Here is a 23,369-nt window from a genome sequence, read left to right as displayed (position 1 = left end):
TAACATATTCAAATGATCTGTCCACTCTGAGCTCTGATCTGCAACTTATGCCTACAACTCTAGGTTTTAGGGATGGGATTATGTCTAGAAACAGTCAACAATTGAGCTGGCCCCTCAGTGACAGGATTTTGGGTCCATGTACTAGAGGTTCTTAAAAACAGTTTTCAGTCTTATTTAAAATTTTCACAATATAATCATGGATTACTTTTTTTTCTTTCTTTCTTTCTTTCTTTTTTTTTTTTTTTTTGTGAGAGGATCTCGCTGTATCCCCCAGGCTGAAGTACAGTGGCTCCATCTCAGCTCACTGCCACCTCTACCTCCCGGGTTCAAGCAATTCTCATGCCTCAGCCTCCCGAGTAGCTGGAATTACAGGTGTATGCCACCATGCCCAGGTAATTTTTGTATTTTTAGTAGACACGAGGTTTCACCATGTTGGCCAGGCTGGTTTTGAACTCCTGACCTCAGGTGATCCACCCACCTCAGCCTCCCAAAGTACTGGGATTACAGGCATGGGCCACTGTGCCCAGCCATAAATTAGTTTTCTAAATGCAAGAAACAATGGAAAATGATCACTCAGTTGGCAAATATAAGAAATTCCCTGCACAAACCAGTGTTTTTCTATCCTGAAATTTTCTTCTCATGCACAGAGATCCACATAATACAAGAAACAGATCCAAGTGCCACCAGCCTGGACGTGATCACAGGCCACTTTGCTGTCCGCCTCCTGCCCTGGACTGGAACATCACAAGGGCAGGACCCTGGGTGTCTGGTGTACTCGGCATCCCCAGTGTGCAGCCCAGGCCCCAGCACAGAGCAGGAGTGTAAGGAAGGGAGGGCCAGGTTCTGAGAGAGGAAGAAATGGTCTGCGACGTCTTACCTTTGTAATCAGGTCTGAGTGCCTGATGATGGCGCGGATGAAGAACCTATGGTCCGTCACTTCCGCCCCTTCCTTCACCTTGGCAGCACCCAGGTAAAGGTGCATCTTGTGGTTGGCACAGGGCACAGCGGTCAGATCGAAGTTACGCATCCGGCTGAGCTCCAGTTGGAAGGCCAGGGCAGGCTCCAAGTGACGGTAAATGCGATCTTCTGCAAACTGTAGGCGGACCAGAGAGAGAAGACAGACACACATACACAGTTTGACATTGGAGCTGCGTGCCTGCTTGGTCCACGCCCTACTCTGCAGACCCCTGGTGTTCGTGGGTTTGGCACTCAGGAATGCAGCATTCATGATGTCCCTTAATTGTAAGCTGCGCCCAGGGCTCCAGATATTTGGGGTTTTGCTAAGATCTGAGGAGAGCTACAGGCACTGCAAGCCTGGTGTGCTGGGTGCAGCGCTGGCTCCTGGGGGAGCCTAGCTAGTCCATATCACCTGCCAGCGTGACCAGGCTGTTCTCCATCTGTCACAGCCTGTGGCAATTCTTGTGAAGCCACTAACCCCTGGTTTCTTGGTGGAAATTGGTTTCCAAAAAGAAAACAACTGACAGTACTGGAAACTAAACTGAAAAAAAAAAAGGAAGACTTTAAGAAAAGGATGGGTCTTAGCTAGAAAAATAAAGCTTTGGATAAATTAAAATGCAAAATGCTGAATTTGGTGGGGTCTTGAATCAGTGCTGGGAATAAACCTACCTGTTCTGCAACAGGGATTGGTGAATATTTTCTTAAATGGCCAGAGAGTAAATGTTTTAAGCTGATGGATCATACGGGCTCTGTCATAACTACTCAATTCTGCTACTGTTAGAGTGAAAGCCAGAGCAGACAATGTGGAATCAAATGGGTGTGGCCATGTTCCAATAAAACTTTGTTTGTAAAAACAGGCAGCTGGTCTGCAAGAGAGTTTGCCAGCCACTGTTCCAGAAGAGCATAAGAAAAAGAGTTTGGAAAAAAATGTCTTACTGAGTACATCAGCAAGTACTGAAATTATTCAAGCAAGACAGAAACCTGTAGTGAGGCTAAAAGGGCAAGATTCTCAGGTCTGAGGGCCATGCAGGGAACAGAGGGCTCTCAGTGGAAATACAATCCCAGAGGAAGACTGCAGTCTACACAAAAGTTGCTACATTCTTGAATATGGGGATGCCTGAAGGACTGCAGACTTTATTCTTCATGAATATCAAAGATGCCAGGGAGCTGGGAGGCACAGTGGCATGTGCCTATAGTCCCAGCTACTTGGGAGGCTGAAGCAAGAGGATCACTTGAGCCTATAAGTTTGAGTCCAGCCTGGGCAACATAGTGAGACCCTATCTCTTTTTTTTTCTTTTCTTTTTTTTTTGAGACAGAGTCTCACTCTGTCACCCAGGCTGGAGTGCAATGGCATCATCTTGGCTCACTGAAACCTCTACTTCCCAGGTTTAAGCAATCCTCCCACCTCAGCCTCCCAAGTAGCTGGGACCACAGGCTTGCACCACAATGCCAGGCTGTTTTTTTTTTTTTTTTTTTTTTTTGAGAGGGAGTCTCGCTCTGTCGCCCAGACTGGAGTGCAGTGGCCGGATCTCAGCTCACTGCAAGCTCCGCCTCCCGGGTTTACGCCATTCTCCTGCCTCAGCCTCCCGAGTAGCTGGGACTACAGGCGCCCGCCACTTCGCCCGGCTAGTTTTTTTTTTTTTTGTATTTTTTAGTAGAGACGGGGTTTCACTGTGTTAGCCAGGATGGTCTCGATCTCCTGACCTCGTGATCCGCCCGTCTCGGCCTCCCAAAGTGCTGGGATTACAGGCTTGAGCCACCGCGCCCGGCCTGATTTTTTAATGTTTTTGTAGAGACAGGGTCTCACTATGTAACCCAGGCTGGTCTAGAACTCCTGAGCTCAAGCAAACCTCCTGCCTCAGCCTCCCAAAGTGCTAGGATTATGGGCATAAGCCACCACACCCGGGCCCCATCCCATCGCTTAAAAAATTAAAAAAGATGCCAGAGAAGAGAAAACATCATTACTTTTGGCCATACCTCATCTCTTGCTCTGAATGTGAAAAACTTGGGAAATTCTTTCTGCAAAAAGAAATCCACACACAAGACAATTAAATCAAGCAGGATGCATTGAAATATTTACATATTTATTTAGTGATTGTAAATGATTACATTCACTTCTAGAATGAATCATTTGGAAATCCTTCTGTTTTCTAATGATTGATCTCTTTCACCCAAATCTACAAAATAAGTATCAAATAAATGGCACACACCAAGGCTTGGAGAATGGAAAAGACTCACAGGGATGAACTGTGAACTAACCTCTTGGGCAATCAGGAATGTGATTCGTCGGAGTCCGTAATCCACAAGGATATTTTTCTGCATTAAAAACCAAAGACACAATGGAATATTATTTGGCCATAAAAAGAACTGAAGTATTGCTGCATGTTACCACACAGATGAACTGGTAAACATTATGCTAAGTGGAAGATGTCAATCATAAGAGACCTCCTGTGGTCTGATTCCATTTATATGAAACGTCCAGAAGAGGCAAATCTACAGAGACAGAAAGTAGATGAGTGGTTGCCTGGGGCTGTGGTGGGGAGAGGGTTTTGGGTCGGGGACAGAGGGGAGTGACTGCTAACAGGTACAGGGTTTTTCTATGGAGTGATAAGAATGTCCTAAAATTGATTCTGGTGATGGTTGTGCAACCTGGTGAATATACTAAAAATATACTAAATTGTACACTTTTTTTCTTATTTCTTCTTAAAAAAAAAAAACAAAAACGGGACACATGTGCAGAACGTGCAGGCTTGTTACACAGGTATCTATGTGCCATGGTGGTTTACCGCACCTACTGACCTGTCCTCTGAGTTCCCTCCCCTCGCCCCCCACCCCCTGACAGGCTCCGGTGTGTGATGTTCCCCTCCCTGTGCCCATGTGTTCTCAGTGTTCAGCTCCCACTTATAGGTGAGAACATTTAGTATTTGGTTTTCTGTTCCTGTGCTAGTTTGCTGAGGATGATGGCTTCCAGCTTCATCCATGTCCCTGCAAAGGACATGATCTCATTCCTTTTTATGGCTGAACATTGCACACTTTAAATGGGTGAATTGTGTAGTATGTCAATGATGTCTCAATAAAGCTGTTATTTAAAAGATAATTTAAAAATATCACATTGTATATTGTAAATATATATAATTTTTTTTGAGACAGGGTCTTGCTCTGTCCCCCAGGCTGGAATACCACAGGCTTACAGAGCAACCTGCTGTTATTGGCACACTTGGTCATCGATCTAAGTAGCCATTTTAAAACTGCCATTTTCTGGATTATTCCAACAAAAACATTCCCAGAAAATCTCCCAACTATTTATTGGGTATGCCCTCTGTACCTGGGACTGGCTAAGTCGTGAATATACCTTGTCATCGAATCACTGCAACACCATGAGTGAGAGAAATGCTCCCCCCACGTTCAGCCACATCTGCCCAAGGTCGCCAGCTACGAGGCGAGCAGAGCTAGAGTAGGAAGCCAGGTCTGTGGCTCTGAAGTGCTCAGCAGGTCTGCCTCCCCAGGGGCCGCCTCAACGAGCCTAGCCCCTCCTCCTTCTCCAAGAACCCCCACCAAAACCAGAGCCTTGCCCAGAGTACCTTGGACTGTACGAACGTCCGTAAAATCGGCACCAGTGCCTCATCCTCCAGGTGGTCTGCACACTGGATGGACACATTCAGAATGTGGATGGGGTCTTCTCTGAGGCTCTGAGAGGGAGAAGCAAGGGGTAGGGCTGGAAAGCCTGGGGGCCATGGCCCACCCGCTCCCTAGGTTGCTCCCCAGGCTTAGACGCTTACCTTGCAGTCATCCTCGGAGTACAGGGAGGTGCGGGCCTCGCTGAAGAGGGGGGTGTCTTTGGGCACGTTGGCGAAGCAAGAGATGACTTCATCAAAATTTCTGGGGGTGCGGGTAGAGAGGGAGGGCTGAGGGGCTGCTGACCCATGGGGAAGAGGTCAAGCTTCCAAGCCAGGCAGCAGGGAGCGCCAGCCCCTCCCAGTTTCCCAGCCAACACCCTTTGATCTTATCCAACTCTCCAGAGCTCAGGAGGTTCCCGTCTACTTTGTCCAAAGCACCCGTGAGAGCGTCCTTCCCAAAACGGAAGAATGAACCTAAGTGATCTGTGATCAGGAATACAGGGAAGGATTCCAATGCTTTCGGGCATCAGCTGGGCTTGGATTAACTCTTGGCTCCCATTTTTACTGGCTGGGAGATCCTAGAAACCTCACCTCACCCCTGAGTCAAAGAAAGGTAATAAGAGTAATCCCTATGACTCATGAGGCTGTTGTGAAAATTCCACAAGATACTCCAAGCACAAAGCAAAACACATGGTGAAGGGCTGAAAACAGACCAGTACAGTAACTATCGAGAGCTAACATTTAGTCACTATTCTATCTGCATACCAATTATACTTTAAATATGTTATTTCACACATACTCTCTCATTTAATCCTCATGGCGTCCCTGTGAAGTGGGTCCTTTATCGTTCCCATTTTACAGACGAGAAAGTGAAGGTATGGAGAGGTTAAGTATTTTGCTCAGTCTCTCAGTTAGAAAGCACAGAGCCAGAATTCAAACCAGCAAGCTGACATGCAGGCTCACACTCTTGGCTACGATGCTATTATTATTCTGTTGTTATTGACGCGCTGTGCCATGTGTCTGGGTCTCTCCCACCCCATCTGTCCAGTGAATGGCTGGGGGGATTCAAGGGAAGCCTGCCCAGCCCCCATGCTCAGGGTGTTTGGGAGACCGGGCCACGCTGGGTACCTGGTGAAGTCCTCGAATCTCCTGAAGGCTACCATGGCCCCCATGCGCTGGCACAGTGGGGAGAAGCCGCTGTCCATGAAGAGCTCTGTGCTGTGCCTCAGCAGGTCAGGGTTGGTGATGCTGATGGGCACGGTCATCCTGTAGGGTGATGGCAAGTGGGGGATGAGGCAGCTGCTTGCAGACCCAACGCTACGAGCTGTTCCTGCTCCTGAAGCTTCAGTGAGCTGGACCAGATTTAGAGCTCTTCCAAAGCGGGGCTTAAAATGGGCAGGGGATAAGACAATGGCTGGGGCCGGGGCCTGAGGAGGGTCTCATCTGATCCCTCAGGACCTAGTGAAGAGTAAGAGCTCAACAAATGTAGGAATCAATGATTCATGCATGAGAGTCCAGTCCCAACACAGTCCCAAGGGGAGCCCGAAGTGCTGAACTTGACCACAGAGAAGAAATACTCCCAGCATCGATTTCTCCTGGAGAAATCCACCAGCCCCAGGCAGCCGGTGAGGGAGTCAGGTTGTTCCTGACAGACACTCCAGTCCTCTGCTCCCTCTAATCCCTCCCCCTCCATCAAACTTGTCCTTGAGACAAAGTCAGCAGCCTTCTGGAGTTTAGACGATGATGCTCCCAGAACTGGCTGCTCACCAGCAGCAAATCTCAATGGGCTACCTGAGGTTGTCAGAATTGGGCCTTGGAATCAGCTACCGGAGAGGTAATCATATGGTGTGCAGGAAGTCAACACAGCAGGCGCCACACTGCTCTTCTGAGAAAGGAGACCTGCTTGCCCTTGGCTGGCATCTGGGAACTTGGAGTTGGGGAAGGTTCCTATCATTCCCTGAAGGTGACAAGGGTGGCTCACTGCGCCTCACCCGTTTGCACAAACAGTGTGGTTTATGCTGAACACCTGCTTTCTTCTGCAAGCCTGAGATTTTGATGCAGGACAGAGGGTGGTGTGACCAGCCACCAATCCCTGGTGCAGAGCTGGAAGACAACCCTTCACTTGTGTTGTCACAACTCCTTGCTGGGGGAATGAAGTGCGCCCTGCATGAGTCCACTGGGAGAGGACCCTGGCAGCGCACTTGCTTTCCTCTGGACTTCACCCTGATGCCTTCTGCCTTGGCTAACCACTTGGTATCCTTGCCCCCTAATGAGTCAGAGCTATGAGCATGACCACGTCCTAAGACCTGTGAGTTCTTCCAGGCAATGATCGAACCTGGGGGTGCTTTTGGGGATCCTGACACAGGTGTGTGCCTTCCTGTTGGGTGCTCTGAAATCATGATCATGGCCCCTCTGCTCCCCGACAGCTCAATCCAGGGGTCACAAACTTGCAGTGGCAGTGTGGCTGAATGCCGCTCACAGAATGACTTTGGGCCATGCAGCATTTTAATAACATACATGAATTAACATGCATTCATGTATTCATTTAACATGAACCACCTGTCCCCATTGAAAAATGGAAGGACTTCAGGTCAAAAAAAAAAAAAAATAGATTTCCTGCTTCTGCTGGAAAAAAACAATGAGAAGTCTGGTTATGATGGGTCAGTTTCCTGCAGGGCAACAGTGGGGAGAGCTAGGACAGCAGCCCCATAGCAGGGAGATGTAGCCAGTTCCCACCCAGCGCAGAGGTCCAGGCTGCAGCTGGCACAAAGCCCTGCCAACCTCTCACCTGACCTTCCCTTGGGTCTTGGTGACCTAAAGCACCACGTGCCTGGCCCTACACACACAGGTGTTGAGGGCCAAGCTGGGCCGTCTTGGGGGTAGACTTTATTCCCCATGGCTCTTTACGGAGGCATCAAAGGGCTGGGTGGTGGGGGCACCCACAGGCCAGGTCTCTTCACAGGCCCAAAATACATTTCTGGCACTGACAGCAATTGTGAGAATCTTAGATGGCGAGGAATCCCCAGGGTCCTCAATGTCTCTCTGGGTCAAAAAAGGACCCTGTGCCCATACTGAAAATCACAACCAATAACCTGGGTATACATGTAGATCACAAGGCATGACCCACAGCCCTCAGAAGAGCCGCCCTTCCCTTCCTAACAGGGCTGAATTGCTGAGACAATAAGATCAAAAGAGAAGGCCAGGCACAGGGACTCGCGCCTATAATCCCAGCACTTTGGGAGGCTGAGGCAGGAGGATCACTTGAATCCAGGAGTTCAAGACCAACCCGGGCCACATAGTGAGACCCCCATCTATGCAAAAAAAATATTTTTAAAGAATTAGCCAGGTGGGGTGGCGCAAGCCTGTAGTCCCAGCTACACAGGGAGCTGAGGTGGGAGGATCACTTGAGCCCAGGAGTTCAAGGCTGCAGTGAGCTATGATCATGCCACTGCTCTCCAGCCTGTTTAGACTCTATCTCTAAACAACCAAACAAAAAAATCAAAAGAGAAAAGAATTCCTTCTCAGGAGTAGACAGCTACAAAATATCTTATACCACCACTGCTCCCCAAATCCCCAGAATGACCCCAGGCTGCAAGCAGTCAGTCCCCTTTCTCTCAATGGAGTAAAATGTCACAATCCTATTTTTGGAAATAAGAAGGGTAAAAACAAATAACTAGGAAAGGCAGTGCTTCCTGGGGAAGCCCCCTTGTCTTCATCCAAAACATGGCAGCATCTTTCTTCTTAAAACCAACAGGAAAAGAAAGTTAGTTTAAAAATCCCAAGAGGCCAGAAAAATCCCTGCTTCACCAAAGCATGAACCCTATTGCCTGTACAGATCTGATCAACCGAACTCCCAAATCACAGTGACATCACTGCAGCCATAGGCAAGGCCTTAGGCACCCCCATAAGAACCAAAACCAGAGGGGCGAGGGAGTGTGAGAGAGAACGCTTTGAATCCCAGGGAGACATAATTACTTTAAGAGAAGGTATCGCACTCTACCTGACCTAAATGGTATTAATACTTTGGGTCCTGAAACAAGATGGATTGAAAAAAAGACTGTGAGTGAGGAACTCAGACACATCTGCTATTCTTAGGTGAGCCAGGCATGGTGGCGCCTGTAATCCCATCACTTTGGGAGGCCGAGGTGCACAGATCATTTGAGGTCAGGAGTTCCAGACCAACCTGGTCAACACGGTGAAACCCCATCTCTACTAAAAATACAAAAAAAACTATTGGGGCTTGGTGGTGCATGTCTGTGGTCCCAGCTACTTGGGAGGCTGAGACAGGAGAATCGCTTGAACCCAGCAGGCGGAGGCTGCAGTGAGCTGAGATCGCGCCATTGCACTCCAGCCTGGGTGACAGAGTGAGACTCCATCTCAAAAAAATTTAAAAAAAGATATTCTCAGGTGAGAACACTGAGGGGATCTACTGAACTACAGCTCTTGGACAGCAGACTACAGTGGGCACAGACAGGACAGTGTGGGTGCCTCCGCACCTGGCTCAGAGGGCTGCTGAAGGCTGTGGAAAGGAATTGGAGGTGAGAGTGTGGCCTGGGCTCAAATTCCCACTCCACATGTACGAGCAGCTCAGCCTAGGTCAGGTGACGGCCCTGGGCCCCCATCTGTAAAACGAGGATGAGAACACATTTTTGGCCGACAGAGGATAAGAACTGAATAAAATAAGAGTGTGGACTAGGCACCATGGCTCACGCCTATAATCCTAGCATTTTGGGAGGCAGAGGCAGATGGATCACCTGAGGTCAGGCGTTCAAGACCAGCCTGGCTAACATGATGAAACCCCATCCCTACTAAAAATATAAAAATTAGCCAAGCATGGTGGTGCATGCCTGTAGTCCCAGCTACTCGGGAGGCTGAGGCAGGAGAATCGCTTGAATCTGGGAGCTGAGATTGTGCCACTGCACTCCAGCTTGGGCAACAGTGCGAGAGTCCATCTCAAAAAAAAAAAAAAAAAGAAAAAAAAGAGTGTGGGAGCGCTGAGCAGAGCGCCCAGGCCAATGGCATGCCACTAGATGGCAATAACAGAGTTAGTCATGGTCATCCCCGGGATCACTCACAGTCAACAACTTGCTTTGTGCCAGGCACTGTCTAAAATGCTACCTGTGCCTATCTCATGACTCTTCCCAATGGCTTGGGTGGCACTGTCCACTAGAACTTTCTTCTATGACAGAATGTTCTAGAACTCCACTATCACATAATATGGCAGTCATGAGCCACAGGGTATGATGAGAAGCTGAATTCTTTTTTTTTTTTTTTTTTTTGAGATAGAGTCTTGCTCTGTCACCCAGGCTGCAGTGCAGTGGCACAATCTCAGCTCACTGCAACCTCTGCTTCCCGGGTTTAAGCGATTCTCGTCCCTCAGCCTCCTGAGTAACCTGGGATTACAGGGGTGTGCCACCACGCCTGGCTAATTTTTATATTTTTAGTAGAAATGGGGTTTCACCAAGGTGGCCAGGCCGGTGTCGAACTCCTGGCCTCAAGTTCCTGATCTGCCCCCTTCAGCCCTCCGAAGTGCTAGGATTACAGGTGTGGGCTACTATGACTGGCTCATTTGCATTCTTTGTTTTTTCTCTCTTTTTTTTTTGAGATGGACTCTTGTTCTGTCACCCAGGCTGGAGTGCAGTAGCACAATCTCAGCTCACTGCAACCTCCGCCTCCCGGGTTCAAGCAGTTCTCCCTCAGCCTCCCGAGTAGCTGGGATTACGGGTGCATGTCACCATACCAGGCTAATTTTTGTATTTTTTTTCAGCACAGATGGGGTTTCACCATGTTGGCCAGGCTGGTCTCGAACTACCGACCTTGTGATCCACCCATCTCGGCCTCCCAAAGTGCTGGGATTACAGGTGTGAGTCACTGCGCCTGGCTTCTCTCTTTTTTTTTTTTTTTTTTTTTTTGAGACAGAGTCTCGCTTCTTCACCCGGACTGGAGTGCAGTGGGGAAATGTCGGCTCACTTACTCCACCTCCCGGTTCAAGTGATCCTCCTGCCTCAGCCTCCCCAGTAGCTGGGATTACAGGCATGTGCCACCACACCCGGCTAATTTTTGTATTTTTAGTAGAGACGGGGTTTCACTATGTTGGCCAGGTTGGTCTGGAACTCCTGACCTCAAGTGATCTGCCCACCTCAGCCTCCCAAAGTGCTGGGATGACAGGCGTGAGCCACCGTGAGCAGCGCATGTGCATTCATGTTAATGTAAATAGGCACACATGGCTACTGTACTGAACAGTGCAGGTGTAGGAGGTGGGCTCTGCATTATCACCATGTTGGAGGGGAGAAAAATGGCGCTGCAGGGAGCTCCCAGAGGGGAAGCGCTTATCGCTGATGTCTCCCCAGCAGTGTGCCCAAACACACTTGCCAGGTCGTTTCAGAGACAGGACGACAGAGGTCAGGGAGAACAGAAACACAGGCCATCCCTGGGTGTGTCTCATTCCATACCTGTTTGGGTGGGAGGAGGGCAGCATGAACTGGAATTCTACCACGCAGGTGCCGTCTGGGAGCTGCCGGTGCTGCAGGCTGTTTAACTCATAGGCGATGTAGCCCCTCCGCACGTAAACCTGACAAGGCAGAAGCACACGGATGTTCTCTTAGGGGGCACTGCAGAGTGTCCTCAAAAGCTGAGGGCACTTACAGGGAAGGGGTACCAGAAATGACCTCTAAAAGGTCTATCTCTAGCAGGCCGGGTACAGTGGCTCACGCCTGCAAAAATTAGCTGGGCGTGTTGGAAAAACAAAACAAATCAACAAAAAACCCCAAAAGCATCCTAGAAAAATCTCTAATTGACACAAATAGTATTGAGCACTTTAAAAAGTCACTATAAGCCAAGCATGGTGGCATGCACCCGTAGTCCCAGCTACTGGGGAGGCTGAGGCAGGAGGATTGCTTGAGCCTAGAAGTTCAACTCCAGCCTGGGCAACATGGCAAGACCTGTCTCTAACAAAACAAAAACTGTTTTTAAAGTAACTACAGAAGAGGTGTATTAGGTCTCACTGTTAGAAACAAAGAGCGAGGCCTGAGAAAGATTCTTCCAGAGGTGAAACCCATAGAAGGATAAAAGCTGCAGGCCCAGGAGACCCTGTGGCTGTAACACGCTAACAAGCCCAAGATGGTCTCCATGAAGACCCAGTAAACCTTCTCACTGTGTGACTCACAGGCTCCCAAGGATGCAGAAGAGAAAGTGGGGGCAACAGAGGACTGAGACTGAGCTCAGAAGGTAAAGAATATTGGAAAAACTACTGCCAGCAAAGCAGTCCCAGGTAAGAGGCCCATGTTTAAAACACAAGATATCATCTCATGTTTTCTTAAAGGGATTCTAAAAGGGCAGATTTACTGGGAGGCTGAGGCAGGCAGATCACTTGAGGTCAGGAGTTCCAGACCTGCCTGGCCAACATGGTAAAACCCTGTCTGTACTAACAATACAAAAATTAGCCAGGTGCGGTGGTGTACCCCTGTAGGCCCAGCTACTGGGGAGGCTGAGGAAGGAGAATCACTTGAAACCGGGAGGCAGAGGCTGCAGTGAGCTGAGATAGTGCCACTGTACTCCACCCTAGGCACCAGAGCGAGTCTCAAAATAATAATCATAATAAAAGAGCTGATTTAAAACTCCGATTTCCTGGAACCAACACACCACCTCTTGGTTCCTGAATTCAAGAAGACCTGAATTGTTGCTCCCAGGAGTAAGACCGCCTGGATCACCTGGCTCTAATCTGGGTTTTGCTACCATCCACGCCCTTCTACCTCATCACTTGGGGGGCAGGGGGTTCACCTTAAGTTGTCACCTGGGTTCCTCTAGCTCTGGCGGTTCCAAGCAGAAAAGTCTTTCAAAGGTATTTAATGCACGTGAGTCAGAAAGTTTAGATGAGGTGCCTCAGACTTGGCTCTCAGGGATTAGTATTTAATGTGCCCTGCCTGGAAGAGGCTGGAATGACACATGAGACAGCAGTGGTGACTAGCATGGAATCTGGAATGAGACAGACCCAATAATGCAAAACCTGGTTCTGCCACTTTCTAGCTGTGTGACGTTGCGTAAGTCGCTTCACCTCTCTGAGCCTCAGTTCCTTCCTCTGTAGGATGGGACTATTAACATACCTACCTTGTATAGAAAAGGATAGGATCACATTCACAAGGCATGTGGCCTAGGGTCAGGTGCATGGTGGCGGAAGTGAACAGCAGAACTGGCACGGTCAGTGCTGTTCTCTGGGCCTCTCCTACTTACCTCCAAGGACGCCATGCACACGACTTTGTTAGCGTGATAGAAGAAAGCAGGCAGGACGTCGAAGATGGTTGTTTCTGAAATTATTAACTTCTATGGGAAATGAAAAGGGGAAACAAGGAAAAGTAAATGTAAACAAGTTTCAGGTTTTTCTTTGTTTTTGTTTATTTGAGATAAGCTGGAGTGCAGTGGTGTGATCATAGCTCACTGCAGCCTCAAACTCCCAGCCTGAAGCGATCCTCCCACCTCAGCCTCTTGAGTAGATGGGACTACAGCGTGCGCCAACATGCCTGGCTCTTTTTTTGGTTGTTTGTTTGTTTGTTTGTATGTTTTGTAGAGACAGGGTCTCACTATGTTGCCCAGGCTGGCCTCAAATTCCTGGGCTCAAGTGATCCTCCAGTCTTGGCCTCCCGAGTGCTGGGATTACAGGCATGAGCCATCCGCGCCCAGTCAGTGAGTAAGTTTTTTAGTCACCAGTCTGATGAGTTGGGGCGGTAGAAACAGGGAGAAGTCATGCTTCGACCACTAAAAGCAATCAGTGCCCTGCAGTGCACTGGGTTCCTCCCCTGTTTAATCAAGGGAGAGCTGATAGCGAAGAACTCTGGGATGATGGCACCTGGGACAGGTCTCCCAACAGGCACTGAGGGGGTACCTGAGAGCATGTAAATGAGCCAGAGTCCAGAAACAGGGAAGATGAGGCCATCACTCAGCCATGGGAGGGCTCACAGCTTCCAGATATGCTCCATTACGGCTAAGGTTTGTAAACTGCACCAGGTGAGCCCCCGCTGCTGTCACACTGTCCTTCCTGCAGGACTGGGCTCCGTGCCCACCTCTCCTAGAGTCTCCCCAGGTGCCCCCTTGGGCAGCCCCGGCCACATTGGGCTAAACTGCCTGCATCTGTGACTGTGCCCTGCACCCCACTGAGCACCTGGAGGGGCAAGAGGAGCCGCTTCCCCAGAGGCCCCCACCTGGGCCACAGTGTGTGCTCTGCAGAAGGTGAAAGGAAGGAGACGGGCTCACCTTGAGGTTCTCGGGGCAGAACTGATGGCCGTACATGTCGATGGCAGACAGGAAAATGGACTCCACCTGGTTGTGCCGCAGCTCATAGGAGGGGAGGTGGGAGGCAATCAGGATCTGCAGGGGGAGGGACGGGGGGCTGGTGTGAGCCAACCTCCCAGGGGAGAAGGCAAAGGCTCGGACACGGGCCGGCAGCATGGTGGGACCCTGCATGGTGAGGGCTGAGCACAGTAGGGGCCACACAGGAGGGTGGGGGGAAGCGCACATCATGGGGACCGCACCCCGAAACCCTACCTGCCGGGCTCTGAGGGCCACTTTGCAGTGCTCGCTTTTGCTCAGCTGAGTGAGCTCATTAAGGATGGAGGTCAGCTCGTCCGATAGGGAAGGGTCTGGGCCACACAGCTCATCCTTAAGGGACAAAAAAAAGAAGCCAAATGGCTTTTCTCCAGCCCAGGGAAACATGCAGCACTCATCTCGGCTGGGGGAGCGCCCGCCCCAAAAGCCAGACAGCTGCTCCGCTCTCCAAACAGGCCCGGCACAGCCTGATATGCAAATCCTCACCACTTTCTCCTGTCATTCATTCATTCATTCATTCATTCACTCACTCACTCACTTGGCCACCCATTCATCCACCCCAAAACATGCCCTAAAGAATATGTTTATTCTTACATGCCTGGTAAGAATAAACAAATACAACTAAACCCCTGCCTACATTACTATTAATAGCCAGTGATAAGGCCAGGTGTGATGACTCACACCTGTAATCCCAGCACTTTAGGTGGCTGAGGCAGGAGGATCACTTGAGCTCAGGAGTTTGAGACCAGCCTGGGCAACAGGGCAAAACCTCATCTCTATATAAAAAAAATATATAAAAATTAGCCAGGCATGGTGGCACGTGCCTGTAGTCCCAGCTACTCGGGATTCCTTGAGAGGTGGAGGTTGCAGTGAGCTGAGATTGCACCACTGCACTTCAGCTAGACTCTGTCTCCAAAAAAAAAAAAAAAAAAGTCAGTGATTATCAGGTGCATACTGTGTGCCAGGTGGCTAGTAAACAGCTAGACCCTTTATATAAAACTCCCCAAATTCTCCCACCCCCATGAGGAGTTACTTATTTTGATTCCCATTTTACAGATAAGAACACTGAGGCTCAAAGAGGCAATATGCCTCACCCCAAAGCCACCAAACGCGTGCAAGACAGAGCGAGATTCTAACACAGGACTGTTCTGCCCCCAAAGCTTCCCGCTCTTTCCCCTACACATTGCTGCCTGACTTAATGGGTTCACAGTTTCAGAGGAGAGGGACGTGGGGTTGAATCTTACAGGAGGGAGGAACAGTGTGTCTGTGTTGCATCCCTCCGCTCTGCTTCTGAAAGAAGAGCCTTTCTGCTGGAGACCAGGGCTGGGTGCAGCCGGTGTTCGCATCTCCTCTTGTGCCCTAAATGCATGCGGGGCCTGGGAACGGCTCAGCGCAGGTGCTCCCTAACCACCCACTGAAGACAGAGCAATGAATGCTAAATATCAGAGCTCCTGAGCAATATGCCCCCATTCCCTACCCCAGGCATCCACTAAGCCTGGTCTTCCAGAGGTCACCAGATGGTACAGCTATGGGGCATTTTTTTCTACATGTGTTTCTGCATTTTCCTATTCTAATGAACCGATACTGATTTTATCATCAGAAACAATTTTAACATATTGATATTTCATACACAAACACACAGGAATGTCAATGCTGAAGAAATGTGGTAGGAAAGTATTCTAAATCTCTCCCTTCTCTGATTTACTTTCCATTACCAAACGGTGGTGGCATAACTCTCCACCAATCCCCTAGGCTTGTGGCTCCCAGGGCAGGACAGCACAGGTGCTGGCCAGCAGCTAGACTGGTGGTTTTCTAAGAGGTGAAAAACTCAAGAGTTGTTTGTGTGAACATTTTTTAAATTCCCACATACACATCTAAGCGTGAACGTTAAAAAATCTGACCATTGCCTTCTACATACTACTACTACTAATAATAATAATAACAAAAATATTTTTCTAGGCAGGGCACGGTGGCTCATACCTATAATCCCTGCACTTTAGGAGGCCAAGGCAGGCAAATCACCTAAGGCCAGGAGTTCAAGACCAGCCTGATCAACATGGCGAAACCCTGTTTCCTACTAATACTACAAAAAAATTAGTCAGGTGTGGTGGTGCATGCCTGTAGTCCCAGCTACTCCGGAGGCTGTGGCAGGAGAATCATTTGAACCCAGGAAGCAGAGGTTGCAGTGAGCCGAGATTGTGCCACTGCACTCCAACCTGGGTGACAGAGCAAGACTCCATCTCGAAAAAAAATAAACAAAACAAAAAACAAAGAAAAAACATTTTTCTTTCTTGTTAACTTAGCGAAGCAGTCTCATCTTGTAAATTTTAGTCCACAGAATCATGTTTTGTTGCTTTGTGTCACTAACGAAGTCCCATGACCAGTGAATTGGTGTCAGAAACTAGGTCCCCTTAAAAGCCTCAAAAAAATTCATTTCAAAGTAACCATTCAATTCGCAAGTCTTTGTTCAAAACCTCTCAGGTACCAAATGCCATCAGGAGCAGAGAACTCACTATTTTCTAACAAATGGGACCAAGAAAGTCAGAAGAATAATGAATCTCACATTTATCTCCAGACTGTAATTGGTTCAACATTTGTAGCCTCTATCATCAAGGAGGTCCAGGCAAATGTCCCAATTCCCAAGAGCTGGGGGCTGCTCCACCCATCTTGCCTTGGCTGTCCTCTGGTGTACGTGACCTTTCAGGACTTCATGCCCAGAAGAGAATCAATATGGGCACAGAGGAACAACCAGCATAATAACCCACAGACCCAAGCCCCAGCCTTTGAATGACAAGCTGGCTGTAATAGATTACAGGCATATTGTGCTTGACAAACACTCGAACTCCAGGAAACTCCATCCAAACAATGTATTTTGAAAAGCATTATATTATTTTAGCAATAGAACTCCCCACAAAGAGTGGATATCTCCTTGGGTGTAAGTTCCCAGTCCTGGCTGCACATTGCAATCACTTGGGGAGTCCTCCCTCCCAATCAATTTTTACAAACTTGAAAACTACAGAAGAATTGAAGATGACTATGTTGAAAACCCCATAGTAATCACCTAGATTCACTAATTGTTAAACTTTTACCATATTATCATATTTGATTTTTCTCTAATAAGAATGTGCGTGTGCATACACACACACTCTCTTTTTCTGAAAGTCAGTTGCAGACACCACAATCCTTTATACTATTTTAGCACATATCTCCCTCCCACCTACCTACAGAACCATTAAACCACCACAGAAACTGAACATTAAACCAATAATATTGTCTAATATACAGTGCACATTTAAGTTTTCCACAGGGAAACTTTCAAAAAGCACTAATGCCTGGGCCCCACCCCTAGAAACTCTGATTAAATTGACCAAGGGTGGGGCATGGGCAATTGTATTTTTTAAAAGTCTCCCCACCCCCTAGGTGATTCTAATGTACAACCAGGATTGAAAGCTGCTGTGTGAGATTTTTAAATGGTTCTTTACCAAAAACCCCAATATTTATTAATGCAATTTGGATAGGGGATAGGGTACTAACTGTCCTTTAAGATCATGGCCAAACTCTGCCCACTGACTGTTTTTGTAAATAAAGTTTTATTGGAACATAGCCATCCTCATTCATGTATCTATTGTCTGTAGTTGTTTTCAGGCTACAGTGGCAGAGCTCACAGAGCTGAGTAGTGGCTACAGGGGATGGACGTCCTCAAGCCTAAAATCTTTACTATCCGGGGCCCTTCACACACACACACACACACACACACACACACAAATTTGCCAGGCCCATTGTGGTGGCTCATGCCTGTAATCCCAGCACTTTGGGAGGCCGAGGCTTGTGGATCCCCTGAGGTCAGGAATTCGAGACCAGCCTGGGTAACATGGCAAAACCATGTCTCTACTAAAAATACAAAAATCAGCTGGGCATGGTGGCGCATGCCTGTAATCCCAGCTACTCCAGAGGCTGAGACAGGAGAATCACTTGAACCCTGGAGGCGGAGGGTGCAGTGAACAGAGATCGCACCACTGCACTCCAGCCTGGGTGACAGAGTGAGACTCTGTCTCAAAAAACAAACAAACAAACAAACAAAAAAGATAGATAGAAGACAGATAGATAGAACCCGGGAGGCGGAGGTTGCAGTGAGCCAAGATTGTGCCATTGTACTCCCGCCTGGGCGACAGAGCAAGACTCCGTCTCAAAAAAAAAAAAAAAAAATTGCCAAACCCCTTTCTACCATAAGCCAAGTCCAAGTCTCTTTTACTTTGCTGATCCTACATTTTCCAAGTCAGTTGCCAGGGACATATCAAAGAATAATATTTTTAGTCATAAAAGACTGCTATTATTGGCCAGGCGCAGTGGCTCATGCCTGTTATCCCAGCACTTTGGGAGGCCAAAGCAGGAAGATTGCTTGAGCCCAGGAGTTCAAGATCAGCCTGGGCAACATGGTGAGACCTCATCTCTACAAAACAAACCAATACACAAACAAACAAACTAGCTGGGTGTGGTAGTGTGTCTGCAATCCCAGCTACCTGGGAGGCTGACGTGGGAGGATGGCTTAAGGCCAGGGGATAGAGGCTACAGTGAGCCATGATGGTGCCACTGCACTCCAGCCTGGGCAACAGAGCAAGACCCTGTTTCAAAAGAAAAAATAGACAAAAAACAAAAGACTGCTATTATCAAGTGAAAAGAGAAACAAGAACAGAGACTCCATACCTCTTCTTCTTCACACACAGGACTCAAAATCCAATATCCCACGGCTAATAGTTCATGACTCTGGAGTCAGACTATTGGTTCAAATCCTGGCTCTACATTTAGGAGCTGGATGCCCTTGGGTAAGTGGCTTAATTTCTCTGTGCTCTGCCAAAGAGCTGTGACAGCAGTACCCACTTTCTAGGACTGCTGTGAGAATTAAATGAGCAACTGTGTATTTGGAAAGCACTTCAAGTGTACCTGGCACAAAGTAGGTGCTTTGCATTAGTCATGATCTCCCCAGGGGCCAACAAATCCCACCCGTTGCCTGTTTTTGTATACAAAGTTGGGTTTTTTTGGTTGTTGTTTTTTTGAGACAGGATCTCATTCTGCCACCCAGGCTGGAGTGCAGTGCTGTGATCACAGCTTACTGCAGGCTTAACATCCCAGGCTCAAGTGATCCTCCTGCCTCAGCACCCTGAGTAGCTGGGACGACAGGTGCATACCACCACACCTGGCTAATTTTTGTACTTTTTGTATAGATGAGGTCCCCCTGTGTTGCCCAGGCTGGTCTCAAACTCCTGGCCTCAAGTGATCCTCCTGTCTCAGCCTCCCAAAGTGCTGGGATTACAGAAGTAAGCCACAGTGCCCAGCTTTAGTTTTTTTTTTTTTCTAAGAAATGGAGTCTTAGAATATTGCCTAGGCTGGACTTGAACTCCTAGGTTCAAGTGATCCTCCCACCTCAGGCTCCCAACAAAGTTTTATGGGAACCCAGCCATGCCCATTCGCTTACATTGTACAAAGGCAGTGTTGAGTGGTCAAGACAGAGACCACGGCAACCTGCAAAGTCTAAAATATTTACTTTCTGGCTTACTTTTTCTTTTCTTTCCTTTTCTTTTCTTTATTTTTTGAGACAGTATCTCGCCCTGTTGCCCAGGCTGGAGTGCGGTGCCACGATCTTGGCTCACTGCAACCTCTGCCTCCTGGGTTCAAGCGATTCTTCTGCCTCAGCCCCCCAAGTAGCTGGGATTACAGGTATGCGCCACCATGCCCAGCTAATTTTTGTATTTTTAGTAGAGACGAGGTTTCACCACATTGGCCAGGCTGATCTCGAACTCCTGATCTCAAGTGATCTGCCCGCCTCAGCCTCCCAAAGTGCTGAGATTAGAGGCATGAGCCACCGCGTCCGGCCACTTTCTGCTCCTTGTTAGAAAACGTTTGCGGACTCCTGACCCACCCCCGGTTGAGTAACAGGCCCTCTTCCTGCTTACGATCAGCATGATCACCAGCTGGTTCTTCTTGGCCACCTGTGCGTGGGAGAAGATGCAGTCCAGCACCTGGGACATGTCTGGCTTGAACTGCTCCCTGAGGTTTATCACACACTTGTCGTAGTGGGCTAGGGGGAGACAAAACACCACGCAGAGGTAAAGTTCAGGCTCCTCAGCCCCCCACCATCCCACTGGTGTTGGCATCGGCATCTCTTGCCTTGCTGAAAATGGTGCTCGACATGCAAGTATCTTCTCAGGAGATCCAACACCACTGTTTTCATATAGCCACGGATCCCGCTGCGGTATCTGGGGAGAAGGGAAGGCTGCTCTTAATGCTCACACCCCTTCCTTGAGTACCTGAATATTTAATATTTTCTTTTTATGATTTTTAAAAAGAGAAAGGATTGGCTGGGCGGGGTGGCTCACACCTGTAATCCCAGCACTTTGGGAGGCCGAGGCAGGCAGATCACGAGGTCAGGAGATCGAGACCATCCTGGCCAACATGGTGAAACCCTGTCTCTACTAACAATACAAAAACTAGCTGGGCGTGGTGGCAGACGCCTGTAGTTCCAGCTGCTCAGGAGGCTGAGGCAGGAGAATCACTTGAATCTGGAAGGAGGAGGTTGCGGTGAGCTGAGATCGCACCATTGCACTCCAACCTGGGTGACAGAGCAAGACTCCGTCTCAAAAAAAAAAAAAAAAAAAAAAAAGAGAGAGAGAAAGGATTTTAGAAAGGACATGGAGATGGAAGGATCACTGGAGCCCAGGAGTTCAGGCCTGGGCAATATTGCCAAGACCCAATTTCTACAAAACAAAACAAAAAATTAAGGCCAGTCATGGCGGCTCACGCCCATAATCCCAGCACTTTGGAAGGCTGAGGCAGGAGGATCATTTGAGCCCAGAAGTTCAAGAGCAGCCTAGGCAACAAGGTGAGACCTTGTCTTTACAAAAAAATCAAAAAAATCAGCCGGGAGTGGTAGCGCATGACTGTGGTCCCGGCTACATAGGAGGCTGAGGCGAGAGGATCACTTGAGGCCAAGAGGTCAAGGCTGTTGTGAGCTACGATCGCACCACTGCACTCCAGCCTGGGCGATAGCTTGTCTCAAAATAAATTTTAAAAAATTAATTAATTAACTAGTTAATTTTAAAATAATTTTTTTTAAAGTATCTAGAGGCAGCCTCTAATCCTGAGGCCTTCAAAGGATATGGAGTTGGTTCATCTGCAGGCCAGAAAGAACACTGCCCTGCCCAAGGTCCCACATCAAACTGGAGGCAAAACCGGAGTAGATCCCAAGCCTAATACTTGGGAGGGCGCCTTTCTGGCCACAGAGAAAACAAAAACAAAAACAAACAAACAAACACACACACCCCTTAATAGATTTCGGATACTGAACGGGGTAGCCAAGTTTAGCAAGCTTTAACCATTAAAACAAAATTTTTCAATCACTTACCCAATGTATAGAGACCATTTTAAAAAGACAAACTGGAAAAACATTTACCAAAAGATCTCCATGTAAATTTTGCTTCTCTCTTTTTTTTTTCTTGTTTTGAGACAGGTTCTTGCTCTGTCACCCAGGCTGGAGTGCAGTGGTGCAATCACAGCTCACTGTCATCTCTGCCTCCCGGGCTCAAGCAATCTTCCCACCTCAGCCTCTGCAGTAGCTGGGACCACAGGTGCCCACCACCATGCCTGGCTAATTTTTGTATATTTTGTAGACGGATTTCACCATATTGCCCAGGCTGGTCTCGAACTTCTGAGCTCAAGCAATCCACCTGCCGTGGCCTCCCAAAGTGCTGGGATTATAGGTGTGAGCCATCGCACCTAGCCGCTTCTCTTTTAAAACAAAGTTTTAACCTGGATGTTCCTCCAAAAATCTGAACGCAGGGGTTAAGTTTCTCAGGAGATATGACACTGAGTTGTGGGGAAGTAGAAACTAGCTTAACTGCAGCATCACCAAATAACAACAAAACAGATCAAGATGCTAAAAGACTCTCTGATCCGACTGTGATTTTAAAACACATACTTATACAACACAGGATAGAGTTTTAATACTTACGTTCAGCACAGAAAATTTGCCAGAAAATTCAGTTAATTTATTAATGATTCATTTTTCCTAGATGTTTCTCTGAAGCTTAAAGGATGGGCTTAAGGTTAGCAGTCGATGTGTTTTAAGAGGACTCCCTTCCTAGCCCCTGGCTGTGAAACTTGCAGTTTGTGGGGAATCCACACTAAAATCTCTCCCTGACAGCTGGGGAGCTCCTTGAAAAGAAGGCCGGTTTTCTACAATCTTACATTCTTTGTACCTGGGAGTTTCTGGCACATGGGAAACATGCCTGGAATTTATTGGTTTAAATCCAATAATGCTTTGATTCCTTTTTTTCTTTTTCGTAAAAGACAAGGTCTTGCTCTGTCCCCCAGGCTGGAGTGCAATGGCATGATCACAGCTCACTACAACCTCAAACTCCTGGGATCACGCAGTCCTCTCACCTCAGCCTCCTGAGTAGCTAGGCCTATAGGTACACACCACCATGCCTGACTCTTTTTTTTTCTCTTTTTTTTGTACAGACAGGGTCTCGCTACATCACCAAGGCTGGTCTGCAACTCCTGGCCTCAAGTGGTCCTCTTGCCTTGGCCTCCCAAAATGCTGGGATTACAGGCATGAGCCGCAGCACCTGGCCCTGATTGTCTTCATAAGGAAAGCTTTCTTGCTAGGTGGATTTTTCGTGAAAAGTGGCAGAAAATCCTTTTGTCGGCCAGGCGTGGTGGCTCACGCCGTAATCCCAGCACTTTGGGAGGCCGAGGCAGACGGATCACGAGGTCAGGAGATTGAGACCATTCTAGCTAACATGGTGAAACACAGTCTCTGCTAAAAATACAAAAAAGAAATTAGCCGGGCATGATGGCAGGCGCCTGTAGTTCCAGCTACTCAGGAGGCTGAGGCAGCAGAAGAATGGCATGAACCCAGGAGGCGGAGCTTGCAGTGAGCCAAGATCGTGCCACTACACTCCAGCCTGGGCGACAGACTGAGACATCATCTCAAAAAAAAAAAAAGAAAAAAAAAAATCCTTTTGTCATCAGAATAGTCCTGCAGCAGAAAACCCCTGTACAATAAAAAACTACTTGAGACAAATTCAAATTATTCATCCACTTTCCTTTGCAATTGTCCCAAAAGCCACAATGATAACAATTTGTGCAGTCTTTTATCATACATAAAGCTATTTCACCACATTGTCTCAATCTAATGTAACTATCAAGTATTTACTATTTGTCAGCACTTCACAAAACTTAATACATTTATAGGCCAGACATGGTGGCTCACGCCTGTAATCCCAGCACTTTGGGAGGTTGAGGCGAGTGGATCACTTGAGGTCAGGGGTTCGAGACCAGCGTGGCCAATATGGTGAAACCCCGTCTCTACAAAAAGTACAAAAATTGCCCGTAATCCCAGCTACTCGGGAGGCTGAAGCAGGAGAATCGCTTGAACCTGGGAGGCAGAGGTTGCAGCCAGCTGAGATCATACCACTGCTC

The 23,369-nt window shown here is 48.1% G+C and overlaps 1 protein-coding gene across 1 annotated transcript in view; it reads right to left on the bottom strand.

Annotated features, from left to right (window-relative positions):
- The window catches only part of ACACB (acetyl-CoA carboxylase beta), a 158,539-nt gene that overhangs the window by 33,776 nt on the left and 101,394 nt on the right, over nt 1-23,369 (bottom strand). The window contains exons 23-34 of the mRNA XM_025402909.1: nt 20,058-20,146; nt 19,844-19,968; nt 14,112-14,225; nt 13,821-13,934; nt 12,804-12,893; nt 11,027-11,145; nt 5,703-5,840; nt 4,737-4,836; nt 4,539-4,646; nt 3,217-3,273; nt 2,935-2,976; nt 878-1,093 (exon numbers count right to left, since the gene is read on the bottom strand). Of these exons, the coding sequence (XP_025258694.1) occupies nt 878-1,093; nt 2,935-2,976; nt 3,217-3,273; nt 4,539-4,646; nt 4,737-4,836; nt 5,703-5,840; nt 11,027-11,145; nt 12,804-12,893; nt 13,821-13,934; nt 14,112-14,225; nt 19,844-19,968; nt 20,058-20,146 (1,312 nt within the window). The remainder of the gene's footprint in view (nt 1-877; nt 1,094-2,934; nt 2,977-3,216; nt 3,274-4,538; nt 4,647-4,736; nt 4,837-5,702; nt 5,841-11,026; nt 11,146-12,803; nt 12,894-13,820; nt 13,935-14,111; nt 14,226-19,843; nt 19,969-20,057; nt 20,147-23,369) is intronic.

Source organism: Theropithecus gelada, chromosome 11 (assembly GCF_003255815.1).
Source record: "Theropithecus gelada isolate Dixy chromosome 11, Tgel_1.0, whole genome shotgun sequence".
Taxonomy (NCBI): Eukaryota; Metazoa; Chordata; class Mammalia; order Primates; family Cercopithecidae; genus Theropithecus; species Theropithecus gelada.
Note: the sequence above shows the minus strand (reverse complement) of the source record. Positions and strands in the feature narration are given on the sequence as shown.